At 35.4% G+C, this 14,612-nt stretch overlaps 3 protein-coding genes across 3 annotated transcripts; 1 reads left to right on the top strand and 2 right to left on the bottom strand.

Annotated features, from left to right (window-relative positions):
- Positions 1–230: 230 nt before the first annotated feature.
- Positions 231–8,228, top strand: LOC108192841 (plastid division protein CDP1, chloroplastic). Its single transcript, XM_017359344.2, has 12 exons — positions 231–777; positions 1,490–1,603; positions 1,724–1,861; positions 2,079–2,183; positions 2,279–2,401; positions 2,677–3,045; positions 3,297–3,392; positions 3,470–3,589; positions 3,777–3,842; positions 3,947–4,717; positions 5,071–5,264; positions 7,819–8,228. Exons 1-12 carry the CDS (start codon positions 445–447, stop codon positions 7,898–7,900), a joined length of 2,511 nt encoding a protein of 836 aa, XP_017214833.1. The 5' UTR covers positions 231–444; the 3' UTR covers positions 7,901–8,228.
- A 111-nt stretch (positions 8,229–8,339) lies between these two features.
- LOC108225622 (E3 ubiquitin-protein ligase RING1) lies at positions 8,340–10,056 on the bottom strand. The gene is made up of 2 exons (XM_017400550.2): positions 8,913–10,056; positions 8,340–8,565 (listed from the first exon to the last, which is right to left on the bottom strand). Exon 1 carries the CDS (start codon positions 9,951–9,953, stop codon positions 8,919–8,921), a length of 1,035 nt encoding a protein of 344 aa, XP_017256039.1. The 5' UTR covers positions 9,954–10,056; the 3' UTR covers positions 8,340–8,565; positions 8,913–8,918.
- A 1,062-nt stretch (positions 10,057–11,118) lies between these two features.
- LOC108226778 (uncharacterized) lies at positions 11,119–13,759 on the bottom strand. The gene is made up of 2 exons (XM_017401768.2): positions 13,616–13,759; positions 11,119–12,213 (listed from the first exon to the last, which is right to left on the bottom strand). Exon 2 carries the CDS (start codon positions 12,191–12,193, stop codon positions 11,510–11,512), a length of 684 nt encoding a protein of 227 aa, XP_017257257.1. The 5' UTR covers positions 12,194–12,213; positions 13,616–13,759; the 3' UTR covers positions 11,119–11,509.
- Positions 13,760–14,612: the final 853 nt, after the last annotated feature.

Genomic DNA, 14,612 nt, shown 5'->3' with positions numbered 1-14,612 from the left:
TTAAGCCAAAGTTAAAAGAATACCAACTAAATATAAATAATTAACTTCTCACTTATCATTTACATAATAATTCCAAATTACATTAGAAATAACTTTTCATTATTAATCAAACGAACACTAATTTGTAGTCTAAAGGCATAAAATCAACGACATTTAAAACAAGAAGGGGCGATATAAAAACGGATGCAAACTTAAAGGCATAAATAAATCAATATCAAAACAAAACAATTGGTTGCCTGTCAAATAAGTAAAGCACAAACTCTCTCTCTCCATCTCCACTCTCGAAACCTGTGCTCTCTCCTCAATCTCTCCCCCCTCTCTCTCTGTCTCTCTCAATCTCTCCCCCCCTCCCTCTCTCGCTCTCGCTCTTCATTTCTTCAAATCACACAATGTTGAAACAAAGCCATCACAGTGAGTGAGTGAATCACCGAGTCAGACTCATCAATGGTGACGATTCAAGCAGTTCCTGAGCTCTGTGTCCGTACAAACAACAAATTGTTGAGTAGCAAGAGTAATAACACCGAGATTTGCGGTTACACTAGTGGATTAACAGGTAGTCCTAGCGACTTTTTCGGAAATGGTGGTAGTAGTTGTGTTGGGGTTTTGAATGTGTACGGAAGGAGGAGGAGGTGTGGGAGGTGGAGAGTGAGGGCGGCGGCGAGGAGTGATGTGAATGTTCGGGTCATCGAGAAGAGTAGTGGTAGTAGTGGTAGTGGTAGTGGTAATGTGAATGGAAATCGAAGTGGACTCGTCGATATTCCGGTCTCGTGCTATCAGGTTGTGTGTGTGTGAAATTGAATTGAGAAATTAGAATTATAAGCTGCATTTTCGTAGATCGATATTTGTTTGTATATGTTTGCAAATGTAATGAATAGTGGTAAAGTAGAGTGTGTGTGTGTGTTTTTTTTTTTTCATGTTCTGCGTGATTCGTGTGTTGCGACTGTCAGCAAGTGTTTGAGTTAGTCAGGATAAATTTAGAAATTAGAATTAGCGGCAATAGTCAATGCAGGAGGTTTCATTTGATGTAACTGTAATTTGATGTTGCATAGATAAGTACCAATTTTCTATGTGTTAGACATTGTTAAAAGTGGACCCTCAAATTGATTTTTAGCTTCTTTTTGTAAACTCTGTTATTGCACCTAAAAGAGGTCATTAAGTGGCTTCTTTACTTGTCAATAAGGTAGTTTACAACTTCGCATAGCATTAACCCAGACTGTAGTATTCTTATCTACCAAAATGTTGATGTGCATTAAATTAATTTTAATTATTTTGAGGTGCTATCGGGTTGCAATGCTATGCGAAATTTACAAATAGTATGCAGTGATTATTCAAACATGTATGTTACACGTTGTAATATTGATCCCAAATTAACTTTTCAGTATGAAAAGTCAGCGAAGACTCTTTAGTCTTTAACTGCACTGCCATTTAGAGCAAAGTTTATGTTAATTTGTTCTGCTTCTGTCCTTACTTTCTTGCTAAAATTTTGCAGCTTCTTGGTGTTCCTGATCAAGCAGAGAAAGATGAGATCGTGAAGGCAGTCATGCACTTGAAGAGCTCTGAGATTGATGAAGGGTACACAACAGATGCTGTTGTATCTCGCCAGGTGGTTACACCGCAGACTTATCATCCCTAGTAGATATTATCATCCTCTTTCCTTTTTTTATGGGCAGGTTTCTGTTGTTTCAAATTTGTTACATCTACTCACAAGTGTGCTTATTTTTAGAATCTTTTGGTGGATGTGAGAGACAAGCTACTTTTTGAGCCGGAATATGCTGGTAATTTAAGAGCAAACATTCTACCAAAGGCATCTCTTCGAATTCCATGGGCATGGTTGCCTGGAGCTCTTTGTCTTCTACAGGAGGTACAAAATTTTGCAGTTCTATTTATTACCTGAAAATTTTGTTGATTTCCTGTGTTGCTTTCTTTCATTATATTGATTGCGTCACTTTCTTTAATTTTATCATATAATTACCCCTTCTTAGATGTTCTATAATTTGTTATAGTATAGGTGAATCTTTGTTATCCACAACTTATATGGATTTATGAATGTGGCTAATTATTACTCACTTTTCATTCAGGTTGGAGAAGAGAAGCGTGTGCTAGATATTGGGCGTTCTGCCCTGAATCATGCAGATTCTAAGCTTTATACTCATGATTTGCTTCTGTCCATGGCACTAGCAGAGGTAAGGCAACTCGGACGAGGTTAGGTCATCGCCGTCACTTTCAGTTAGAATATTCTGTTATGCTCCCTTTTCTTATTATAGGTCCTTTCTTGAAGTGTGCAATTGCAAAAATTAGTTTCGAGAAGAACAAGATTTCTCAAGGATTTGAAGCTCTTGCACGTGCTCAATGTCTTCTTAGAAGTCACGTATCATTTGGGCAGATGTCTTTGTTGTCACAGGTAAATTTGATATCACTTGTTTCTACTTTTAATATGTTGTCTGTATTGTAGCAAAGGTTAGTAATTTAGCCAAAAAGTTTAGTTTGTACTTAGGTCTTGTTGTTTTGATGCAAGTTATATGCAAGCACAAGTTTCTTGTATGTATGGATAATTGAATATATAACACTTTTGTGTTTCATGAAATAAAAAGCTGCACGAAGTGTGGCGTTTTGCTTAAGTTGGTGTACAAGATTGCTACAGGTTTCTATAACTGTACTTAAAAATTATATTTGCAGATAGAAGAATCTCTGGAAGAGCTGGCACCTGCATGCACTTTGGAGATATTAGGAATGCCTAACACACCTGAAAATGCTGAGCGGCGACTAGGTGCCAATGCAGCATTGCGTGAATTGCTTAGACAGGGTCTTGATGTTGAGGCTACATGTCAAGTTCAAGATTGGCCAAGTTTCTTGTATCAAGCCCTTCGTGTGCTAATGGCTGCAGAAATTGTTGAACTGCTTCCTTGGGAAAAATTAGCATCTATTCGGAGAAACAGAAAGTCCATAGAATCACAAAATCAGAGAATTGTTATTGATTTCCATTGTTTTTACTTGGCCCTGATAGCTCATATTGCCGTTGGATTTTCAACCCAGCAAAGAGATTTGGCAAGTCTTTCTGATTTCGTGCTTAAATCGGGTCTGATACATTTTTATGACTTAAAAGAAAAGGCTTAACTGGTCTACTAGAAACTTTTGCTGATCTAGTAGATGTCATACTGTTGATGTTAACTTTAACAATTGAAAGTACTGAATATCTGAATTAATCAAGAAAATAAAATCTAATAATACGTGTTGAATATATATTTATATGTATAACTTATATGTTCTTTTTCGGTAATGTTATATATATCATGCAGATTAGCAAGGCGAAAGTGATTTCCGAGAGCTTAATAGCTTCAGAAGGCACTGACTTAAAATTTGAAGAATCTTTTTGCCTATATCTTCTTGGACAGGTACATTTTACATTTATTTAGATAATGTAGTTACTTCTTGCATTCTGGTGAGCGGGACATCTTTTGTCTTTATCCAGGGTGATGAGTCTGTGGCCGCTGAAAAGCTTCGTCAGATTAATCTGAATTCAACTACTACTTCAAGAACTCTGATATCAGGAAAGGAAAGTAGGGAGGTGCCAAGTGCAAACCAATCACTAGTATGTCTCATTTAAAACATGCTTTAAGTCACATTTATGAAATTGCTTTCCATTCATCTTCTGTTTTTATGGGTTTGGTGAGTGAAGTAGTGAACCACTTTGTTGTCGTCGCAATATTTGCCTGTCGGATATATCTTTCTTGTAATATATATATACCCTCTCACCTGAAAGCCTACTGAATTATCAGGAATCATGGATGAAAGAAAACGTTCTACTCTTGTTTCCAGACACAAGAGATTGTTCTTCATCTTTGGTGAGACACTAATGAAGTAGTATAACTAATAGTTCTTGCACTAAATAATGATGAAATTCATTGATCTTATTGGAAAGAGTATACATATCGAAATGTTTCCGTAGGAAAACTATTTTGCTGGTGAAAAGAAAGCTGGAAAGAAGCAATATAAAAGAGCTCAACCGATCCCCTCTAGCATAAACCTCAGACCACTTTCCCATGGTACATTTGATCGAAAAACTTATGAGCAGCCTGATTCCAGTCCAAACTCCTCTCAACATCTTGGAACTGCTGTAAATCAGTTATCCCCGTCAAATTCACAAGCCCCTTCTATTGCTGTTAAGGTTGGAAACAATGATAGTTTGCCATCTGTGCAATTGAAGAGAAATTTGGGTGCACAAAATTACAATGTCTGGGCTATATGGTTTGGTGAACATAGTCTTGGCGGGAATTTGATAGTTGTTACAGCTCTGGGATTCATATTGTTTGTTACCTTTAAACTCTTGAGTGTCCGTTTGTGGAGGTCTAAATTTACATCTGGATGGGCCTTGACGAAACCAAAGACGGATGCTAGTTCTGCTGTCTGGAGTGATTCTTCCTTACAGCAGATCCGAGGACCTGCTTTCAATAAGGAGAACAGTATCATCAGCAAGCTTAAACAGATACTCTCATCACAAAAGGTGCAGCTTAGGAGCTCATCTGAAGCACGAGCATCGAAAACCTCTTCCCTAGATGACACGAGTACCCTGAAGACAGCAGTATACAAAAGTCCAATGCATGTGGAAGAAGCTGAAAATCTAGTTAAGCAATGGCAAACTACTAAGGCCGAAGCTCTTGGCCCTAACCATCAAGTTAGTGGCCTTTTTGAAGTTCTTGATGAGGCAATGCTCATTCAGGTGATTTGCTTGTACATTGTTCACTTAAGTATTATCTTTCAGAATGTTATAATTTGTCTCAAAAGTGCTTTTATCGAAGTTATATGTTTTGATTAGCACACAAAGTAAATCTGCAGAGGCATTCTGTCCATCCTATATGCTTCTGATGTAAGATGTCATGAAATCTTTACAAAGTTGCGAAGGAAAATTCTATTCAGGGGAAATGTATATCGGGAAAGTCAAATGTTACAAATTTTTGAAACCCCCACTTATCTTTCCATGGTTAATTAGCTAGTATTCTAATATCTTTTTTGTCCATAAATCTCAAGGTGCTTGTTTTGACTATTTTTTGCAAATTATGTTATTGATTACAGTGGCAATCCTTGGCTGATGAAGCACAAAAAAGATCTTGTTTTTGGAGATTTCTTTTGCTGCAATTGTCTATACTTAAGGCCGACATTCTATTAGATGAGATTGGCAATGAGATGGCAGAGATAGAAGCTCTCCTGGAGGAAGCAGCTGAATTGGTTGATGCTAAGCAGCAGACAAAGAACCCTAACTATTACAGGTATTGTTATAGATGTGGATCCAAGTAGTTAACTAGTCTCCAATAACACTATATGCATGAAGGGAGTTCAGAAGGAATGGAGAGAGAAAAGACATAGTTAGTAGTTATCATATTCAAACTTATGTGAATGGTCTATATAAGGTGACAAATGGACTGAATCTGATCTAAAATTCCGTTTTCAATAGTGCAGATTCTATATAGGATAATACAATGGAAATTCAAACCTTTTAGGAAAAAAGACAGCTAATAATTCATCGACTCCTTATGTCTATAAAGAAACATATTCCATCCGTTTCAAAATGTTAGTCCTCTTTGCAAATTTTACACAGATTAAGGAGTATTAAGTATGTTCCTCTGTTTGCATTTTTATCTCTCATGATTGCATTACCTAGAAAACAATAGAACTAAGTTTTTTAAAAATAAATTATAAAAATTGACTGTTTGTATATTTCTAGTGAAAGTTACTTTCATCATAGTATAAAATCATGTGCTTCAATACTTCCATTTTACAGTTCCTCCATATCCTATCATAGCAGTTACCTCGGTTAGCATTGGAACTACAAGTAGAAAGATAAAATTTGAAAATATTGTATTGGACAAAGAGTAAGACACGTTAAGGGAATTTTTATTTCAACAAACAAGACTAACATTGTGAAAAGGAGGGAGTAGTAGATGGCATATCTGACTTTAGAGTTGGCTACACAGGTCCGTCATATATGCTGAATGCACCATGTATATAACATGTGCCATTCTGTAAATAAATTTGGTCCAGTGTTAAGACTGGATCTAAAATCATGTATGAAGTGAATGAGAACGATTATAGTGATGGGTGCAGGCGTTCAGCTTTATAATCTAAAATTTTGATGTTAGGGTTGGCTACAAAGGTTCGTCTGAGGATACACGGCCATCTAAATCATGGTTGTCACGTCGATAAGTCGAGTCGAGTCGATAGAGGTCCAGCTTATCGACTAGTTGACTAGTCGTAGACTAGTCGCTGACTAGTCGATAAGTTAATTAATAATTAATTAAATAATATATATTAATATATACATTATATACGTGGTTTCCTATAACTAGTCATATGTAATAGATATTGTTAGTTACAAAAATATCTTTTTCCCCCTTTCATGTATAAACATTAACACACTACACACATTAACTGTACCAATATATGAACAGATTATACTACATGTATATTCAGTTTTAATCAACTTATGCATACATAAATACACACACACAAAGATCTATAAACTTAGATTAACATGTTGATTATTGCTGATTTCGAGTAGTTTCATAGAATTCATTTTTTTTTTCATTTTAATTTTTGATTGAATTTTACACTTGTCGACAGACTAGTCGACCGACTAGTCGATAAGTCGATCAATTAGTCGACCAAGTCGACTGACTAGTCGACAATTCGCAAGTCGACCTCTCCAGTCGATTTTCTAAACCCGACTAGTCGACTAGTCGTCGACTAGTCGCGACTAGTCGAGCGCCGTGACAACAATGATCTAAATGACTAAAAACATCAATAGGGCCAATGTCATAGTGTTGGATCCTTCTAGTAGTTTATAATGAAATCAACTCCTGCTCTAGTGCTCATAAATAGGGGTGTTCGCGGTGCGGGCGGTGCGGTTTTTTCCTAAAACCGCAAACCAACCCGCGCATGCGGTTTGAGAAAATTCATAAACCGCAACCGCACCGCGTAATATAAAAACCGCGTAAACCACACCGCAAAATTGCGGTGCGGTGTGGTGCGGTTCATGTGGTTTACGTGGTTTATAGATTTAAAAAATTTTATACTTTTGAATGACAATATAAATATAATTTCAAATTATATGTATTTAAAAGTAATTTTTACAATATATATATATATACAAAATTAAAGTTACGATACTCATCAAAAGAAATATAAACTAAAATATGAGTATGATAATGATGAAGATGAAAAGATTTCAACGTTAACAAATTATTTTATTGAAAACAAATGTAATTATAATATTTAATTTATTGTCTTAAAACTAACCTTAATTTGTACTGTAAAATTATTAAAATGAAGTTGAGTAACTTGAACATATATATACAAATATAGGAGATAACATCATAATACATTATCTATCTATATAAAATAAATATTTGTAATTATATGTGATATATTTTTTATATATTAGAAAACAGCGGTGCGGTGCGGTTTGAACCGCGCTTGTATAATGTCAAACCGCAATCCGCACCGCACCGCGCGGTTTGTTAAAATTCCAACCCGCAACCGCACCACGAAAAAGAAAAACCGCATTTTGCGGTGTGGTGCGGAGCGGTGCGGGCGGTTTATGCGGTGTGGGCGGTTTAATGAACACCCCTACTCATAAATGCATACTATCTTCAAAATCTTGGAAGACTTGTACTGTTGCTAGTGTAGCTTTCCTATCTATTCAAATAATATGCATAATATAGGCTATAAGCAAGCATGTATAGATCCTTCTTTGTTTGTTATTCTCAGCTTTAAAATGGTATTATATGTAGCATAATTTCTCACATTAGTGCCAACTGATTGCAGCACATACACTATACGGTACCTTTTGAAGAGGCAAGAAGATGGCTCGTGGCGATTTTGTGAAGGCACTGTTCAAATTGCGTGATTTGCTACAAGGGTGACATCTTTTAATCTAATTTTAGGTGTATATTTTAGCTCACACTGTGCAGAAATTTGTTTACTGTTCTGACAGGTCGTACATATGCACTTGGGTACAACTAATGTAGAAACCGGTGCAAAGGTATTGAAACTGAAAAAATAGTTCAAAAAAGTCTTGTGACTGATGCTGAATGTACCCGCAATAGGTAGCCTAAGCAGGATAATATAGTTCAAATTTAATTACTCCTGGTTACTGAAACTGCAATTATTTGTCAGTACAGATGTGATGTTTTGTAGGACATTTGATTTTATTTAAGGTTGAAAGTTGATGGACATAGAGGGTGCTTAATTTCTCTACAAATGAAGGCTGAAGAGTCGAGGGAGATAGTGTGAGTATATATAACTTCTCTAGTAATGAATGTTTTTAAAATATAATACAGAAGAGCAGAGCAAAAAAAGTAAAGAGATAACAATTGAACTATTGGATTACTGATGTGCCGATTTTGACTCTGGTTATTGAGAAAAGTACATAAAGAACACAGAAGAATTAAAGAAATTATATACATACAGGATCATTGTTCAAAGTACTGATTTACATTCTTGTGTTAACTCTGTAAGATAATCTTTATATGTTCAAATTCGGCACTCTGTCTCCGGTTTTCGAGAGCAGTTCTGCGTAACAATACCGGAAAATGGTAAGAACTCTGACTAAATATGTAAGATCATAGTATGAGCTACAAACACAAAACAATATAGTACTCCTAACAGTCGATGTTAGATTTGTGCTTGCATTCGATGTCCTGGCAAATCCTAACTGAAGTGTATTTGTTAAAGGTTGATGCTTCTAACTATGGTGCAGGAATTGTTGTGATCATGGCTGCAGATACCAGATTTCGACGTGAATGTGTAAAAGGTTGATGCTTCTAGCTATGGTGCAGGAACTGTCGTGATCATGGCTGCAGATACCAGATTTCGACCAGAATGAAATACGATACAGATAATTAGAAATTCTTACTTACTCATATTTAATCAACGTCGTCTGTCGCTTGACTATCGGTGTTGGAACCTCCAGCATGATCATTCTCCGGCTCACTATTTCCAGTTCCGGTATTGCTTGTTTCCCCTCCACTTCTGATGAGCATTGGCAACTGGATCCTAAACCTCCTCTCCATCATCCTGGGATTACTGTATACATTTCCCAAAGACCCCCCAATACCGAGTGTCATTGTTCTCCCTCCACTCAATTGCGCCATCCCACCTCCACTCGCTTGTCCTATCCCGCCTCCACTCGGCTCCACCCCACGCTTCCTATTCTCGTAATCCTCATCATCCGTAGGCAACTCAAACCGACAAACAGGACATGAGTTATGCATCTCCAGCCACGGCAGAATACAATCCGAATGAAACAAATGTTTACACGGCATCTCTTTCGCCTTCTCCCCTACCGCAAAACCATCCATGCACACCGCACATTGCGAATAATCACAATCACTCATCTCATCCTTAATCTCGACACTCTTAAGCCCTTCCACCGCTGATTTTGCAGCAGGAGGTGGTCCGTGCCTATTCGGATCATTCTCCGATAACTGCTGTATCAATTGTTCAAGCCCTGGTCCAACAACATAATCACCTAAATTTATCGGAATTCGTAGTCCTAGCGGATTAATCAATCTCCCGTGATCACTATAAAAATCTCGACGATTATTATTATTATTGTTATCATCATCATCATTATTGTTATTGTTATTGACCACAAATTGTATATTTGCACCACCAGCACGCAATGTATTCAAATAAGTCAAGAAAAACGACAACGGATCGAACTCATCCCGACCCCCAAACATGTTTCCCCCTCGTAGAATCCTTGAAATTTCATTATTCTCCGGAAACAAATCAGGAGCATTTAAATTAGAATCGTCGTATTCTTCGAGAAAACCTCCGTTGCATTGCGGGCAAATGACTTCAGAGGATGACGATTCTGTTGCTACATTGACCGTGCAATTGCATTGGTAGCAGAAGTACTGTCTGGTGGCGGTGCCAGCGTCGGCGACGGTGGACATTTTTAGAGAGAGAAAGGGGGGTGGGATGAAGAGCGGCTAATCAAAAGGTTAGTTGATTGCCGCGAGAAATGTAGATACGGAGAGGTGTCTGTATTTATAAAAGTTGGAGGCTGATTTTTTTAATCTTTTTAGGGGCTTCGATTAATTTTGGCTGTAAAAATAATTTTAGACCATTGCAAATTACTAAATTGGTAATTGTAATAAAATACTTTGGACTCATGGGAACAACATCTTCATTCTTCAGGACCAAGGACCAGAACCGGGAAATATTCCTGTGAGTATGGTCTTCATTTATCTCACCATAAGTACGAACAGGATATACCGATTATGTCTGCTTCGTGCTATTTTACCATAATACCGAGTATTACCGAGAATTTTATTATACTAGCATTTGAATATGGGTACAAGCATGCCTGCTCTGTGGCTTAAAGGCTAACTGGGAGGAGAGGTATGGTATCCATTAACTCAGGTGTTGAAGATAACAAGAGACTTTGATCCTGACTCATTGAGATCTAAGAATCATTTGGCGACGATGATGAGAGCGACTTTTGTTTGGTTTTATCCTTTGATGCAACTTGCTTACCCTAACCTTAATATAGTTGGCTAGTTCCTCAATGTTTCCCAGATACCAGCAAAGTTCTTTTCTACATAAATGTTTCATATATGCGAAGTGAGTTATGAATTTCAACAAAAATCTATCAGGAGTTCTAAGTGAGGTTATACCAAAGATCTAGACTAAAATAGCAGTCCAGCCAGAGAAAACAACAAGGTATGAAGACGAACCATATTTGAGGTGCAACAGATCATCCAAAGTCTTAGCAATACACAATGATGCAATAATACAACGTAAAAGTTTTGGAGACCATAAACAACCTAGTTCAATGGTATCTCCTTCAATCCATTAACGGATTGTCGTTGGTTCGAAACTTGTCAAAGGCAGGAAAAAAAACAGTTGAGAACAAGTATAACGAAACTATCTAGTCACACAAGTGCAATGGACCTACCCCGTAGGAGACTTCATTGACATAATTCAAGATAAGCACAAATCAGCTTCAAGTGCATTGCTTATGAAAAAGAAAAAAGATGCAAATACACACAACAAACGTAAATAAACAATTAAAACGATAGCTATAACATCACAAATAAAGCAACCAACAAAAGATAATAAATAAATTGAAAACTTGTCCAAAATTAAAGTAAATCAAGCCAAAAATTATCCCCGAAAAAACTTCAATGATATCAATAATAAGTTATGCCAGCAAAAGGGCAAAAACAGGAAGTGACTGAAGAAACAAACTAGGCCTCCACTAACAAGATACTACAGTTCAACTCCCTGTAAAACGTTGCAACTAGAGTTCAAACTAAATCAGAAAGATTTGATGTCGTATCTATCAACATTGCAAACTTATTGGATCTAAAGGAGTAAATAAATTTCTAAAAACTACAGAGAATTACTTCGGCATTTCAAATCAAATTGACCTGTAGTTGCCGAGTTGCATATCCCACATGAGTTGGAGCACCAAGTGGGCTCAAGCATCAAAAGACATCACATGATGTCAAAAGTCAAGCTTTCTACATAAACTTCCCTCAATGTTCACAGCTCTGCGTGCAGACTTTACTGGAGCAGGAGGGCAGGTTTCAGCAATCCCAGTGAGAAGAGGCTCAGGGGTCGTGAATCCATCGAGTATGACATGCTTCGGTAAAACCTCATCAAGACAAGTGTCGTGCTGAACTGAATACACTTGTTCTGAAACAATAACGCCCAACAAATCTTCGTACATAAATTTCAATAACCTCTCTTCAATATCTTCTGATTCACTTTCATTAAATTCATCCATCATAACCTTCACAGAAGAGCCAAATCTAATGCTCCGGGCATCACTACTTCTTGCTTCCTGAGAACATTTACTACCTCGTGGTGCCATCTTTATTTCACCAACAGCAGGAGCAAAAAGGTTAAAGCATCTCTCCTCTGGGGTGTATGGGCTACGTGCATGTGTAGAACCATGGGCTGCATCAACACAAGTCAAATCTGGAGACAAAGTAAGAACAGTACCTGCCAATGTCAAATCTGAAGGTACGTTTATACCCTCATCGCGTGCATCAGAAGAAACATGCATCATTGATGGCGGAGAAATCTTGACAACATTCTTAGCTTCCATGTTAACGCCACTCTCCTCCGAATTCACCACCTTCGTTTCTCCATTACCCAGTTGAACAACATTAGCTTCATTCCCCATTGTTGAGAAACAAACAAAAGCTGTCATAAAAACCATTCAAAAAAAAAATGAAATTAGCAAAATCATTCCCCAATTTGAAAAAACCGACTATTATAAAAAGAACACATACAAATAATATCATATATAGAAAATAATAGTATAATACTAAACACATTACACATATAAAATATATATACGCTACATTGAAGTAGCCATAACTATAACTTACAAAACCCCAACATAACACGCAAATATATAGACAAAATAAAAAAACTTCAATCAAGAATCTACACAATAGAATTTTTACACAATAGTAATCAACTCCCCCTATTCATAAACTATAAAACACACACACTCACGAAACTCACACACACGACACACAAAACTCAAACACATCTAGAAGGCCAAATAAAAAAATATCAATCAAGCATCAATGAAATCTTGATACATCATATAAAATAGAATCTTTACACAATAATAAAAATCAACTACCTCTAATCATAAACTATAAAAATACACACACGTACACACAAAGCTCACACATATATAAGGCCAATTAAAAAACAAATGCACAAGCATCAAGAAATCTTAAACATCATATAAAAATAGAATCTTTACACAATAAAAATCAACTAACTCTAATCATAAACTATAAAACACACACACACACACACACACACACACACACACATTTCTCACATATAAACGGCCAAATAAAAACAACTGGACAAGCATCAAGAAATCTCCAAACATCATACAAAAATACATTCTTTACACAATAAATATCAACTACCTCTCATCATAAACTACAGACAGAGACACACAAAAATTTCTCACATATAAGCGGCCAAATGAAAGGAACTGTACAAGCATCAAGAAATCTCCCAGCATCATATAAAAATAGAATCTTTACACAATAAATATTAACTACCTCTAATCATAAACTATAAAAACACAAAGACACACACACACAACACACACAAATTTCTCACATATAAAAGGTCAAATAAAAAAAATGTACAAGCATCAAGAAAACCTCGAAACATCGTATAAAAATTTACAAATAAAAATCAACTTCCGCTAATCATAAACTATAAAAACACACACACACACACAACACACACAAATTTCTCACATATAAGAGGTCAAATAAAAACAAATGTACAAGCATCAAAAAAAATCTTGAAACATCATATAAACATAGAATCTTGACACAACATCTAATCATAAACTATTAAACACACACACACACACACAACACACACATATTAAAGGCCAAATAAAAAACAAATGTCAATCAAGCATCACGAAAATCTTGAACCATCATATAAAAATGGAAATATTATCAATTTCACAGAACTTTTACACTCAAATCTTGAAAAAGATCCAAACTTTACAAGTAATAAATGTATAAAACTAGAATCAAAAGGAAGAAAAGGGTACCTCTTGTATGCAATTACAAGGAAAGATCCAACAAATTGAGAGACTCCAAAAAATAGAGGGGGCGGGGGTTTTAGGATATGTATGTGGGTGTATATATATATAGCTGCAACTTTAGTTGAAAAATGTGTCAGAGAAGCAACTCTGGGTACTGCACACATAAGTGTACGTCTTTAGCCTTTTAAGCCTATTCTTCAAGTTAAAGATAATAAGGATCCTAGATTAATTCTCTTTTAATCATCAATATTTTAGCATGTTATAAGAAAATAATAATGTTTGAATTGAATATTCTATTTTTCGTATCGTCCATGTTATCTTTATTGTTATAATTCTGTTTGCGCTTTTAAAAGATATTAAGTATGTGAATACTATCTGTCGAATAAGTACGAAGATAATCTTATCTGAAATGAAAATTTAATTTTACGTATCGTCCACGGTATTGTTATAATCTGACTCGATTTTAAGAAATATTTAAACATTTCATCAATTAATTTAAATAAAAAACATAAGCACATCCAAACAAATGATAAAATTTTTGATTTTATTTAAAATAATTATTTGATTCGGGTATAGTTCATGTATTCGAAAATTTTATAACATATGAATTATATAATACCATTTTGAAACTCCAAAACGCCATACAATAACATTAAAAAATATTTTATATAATTGTACTCATAATTTTAAATATTAAGATATTGTCATTTATTATATCAAGAAAAATAAAGTTAAAATAATAAATTAAAAAACTCAAAAACATCAAAATATAAATATAATCTTGCTATTTCAAAAAGTTATATGTTGATTATAATTTTTTAAAATAAAATAAAAATATATAAAACTAAAATCTGATCTATTTGAAATTTATAAATTTATGATGAAAATATAAATATTTCTGAAATTTGGAATGAAATATTCGATACGAATTTCATTCATTAACATAATTATTTTATACCCGTGATCAGATACCGTATCGACGATTATTTCTAAATTCAAAATC

Source organism: Daucus carota, chromosome 6 (genome assembly GCF_001625215.2).
Source record: "Daucus carota subsp. sativus chromosome 6, DH1 v3.0, whole genome shotgun sequence".
Lineage (NCBI taxonomy): Eukaryota > Viridiplantae > Streptophyta > Magnoliopsida > Apiales > Apiaceae > Daucus > Daucus carota.
The sequence above is the reverse complement of the archived record's forward strand: the minus strand, read 5'-3'. Positions and strand labels throughout refer to the sequence as shown.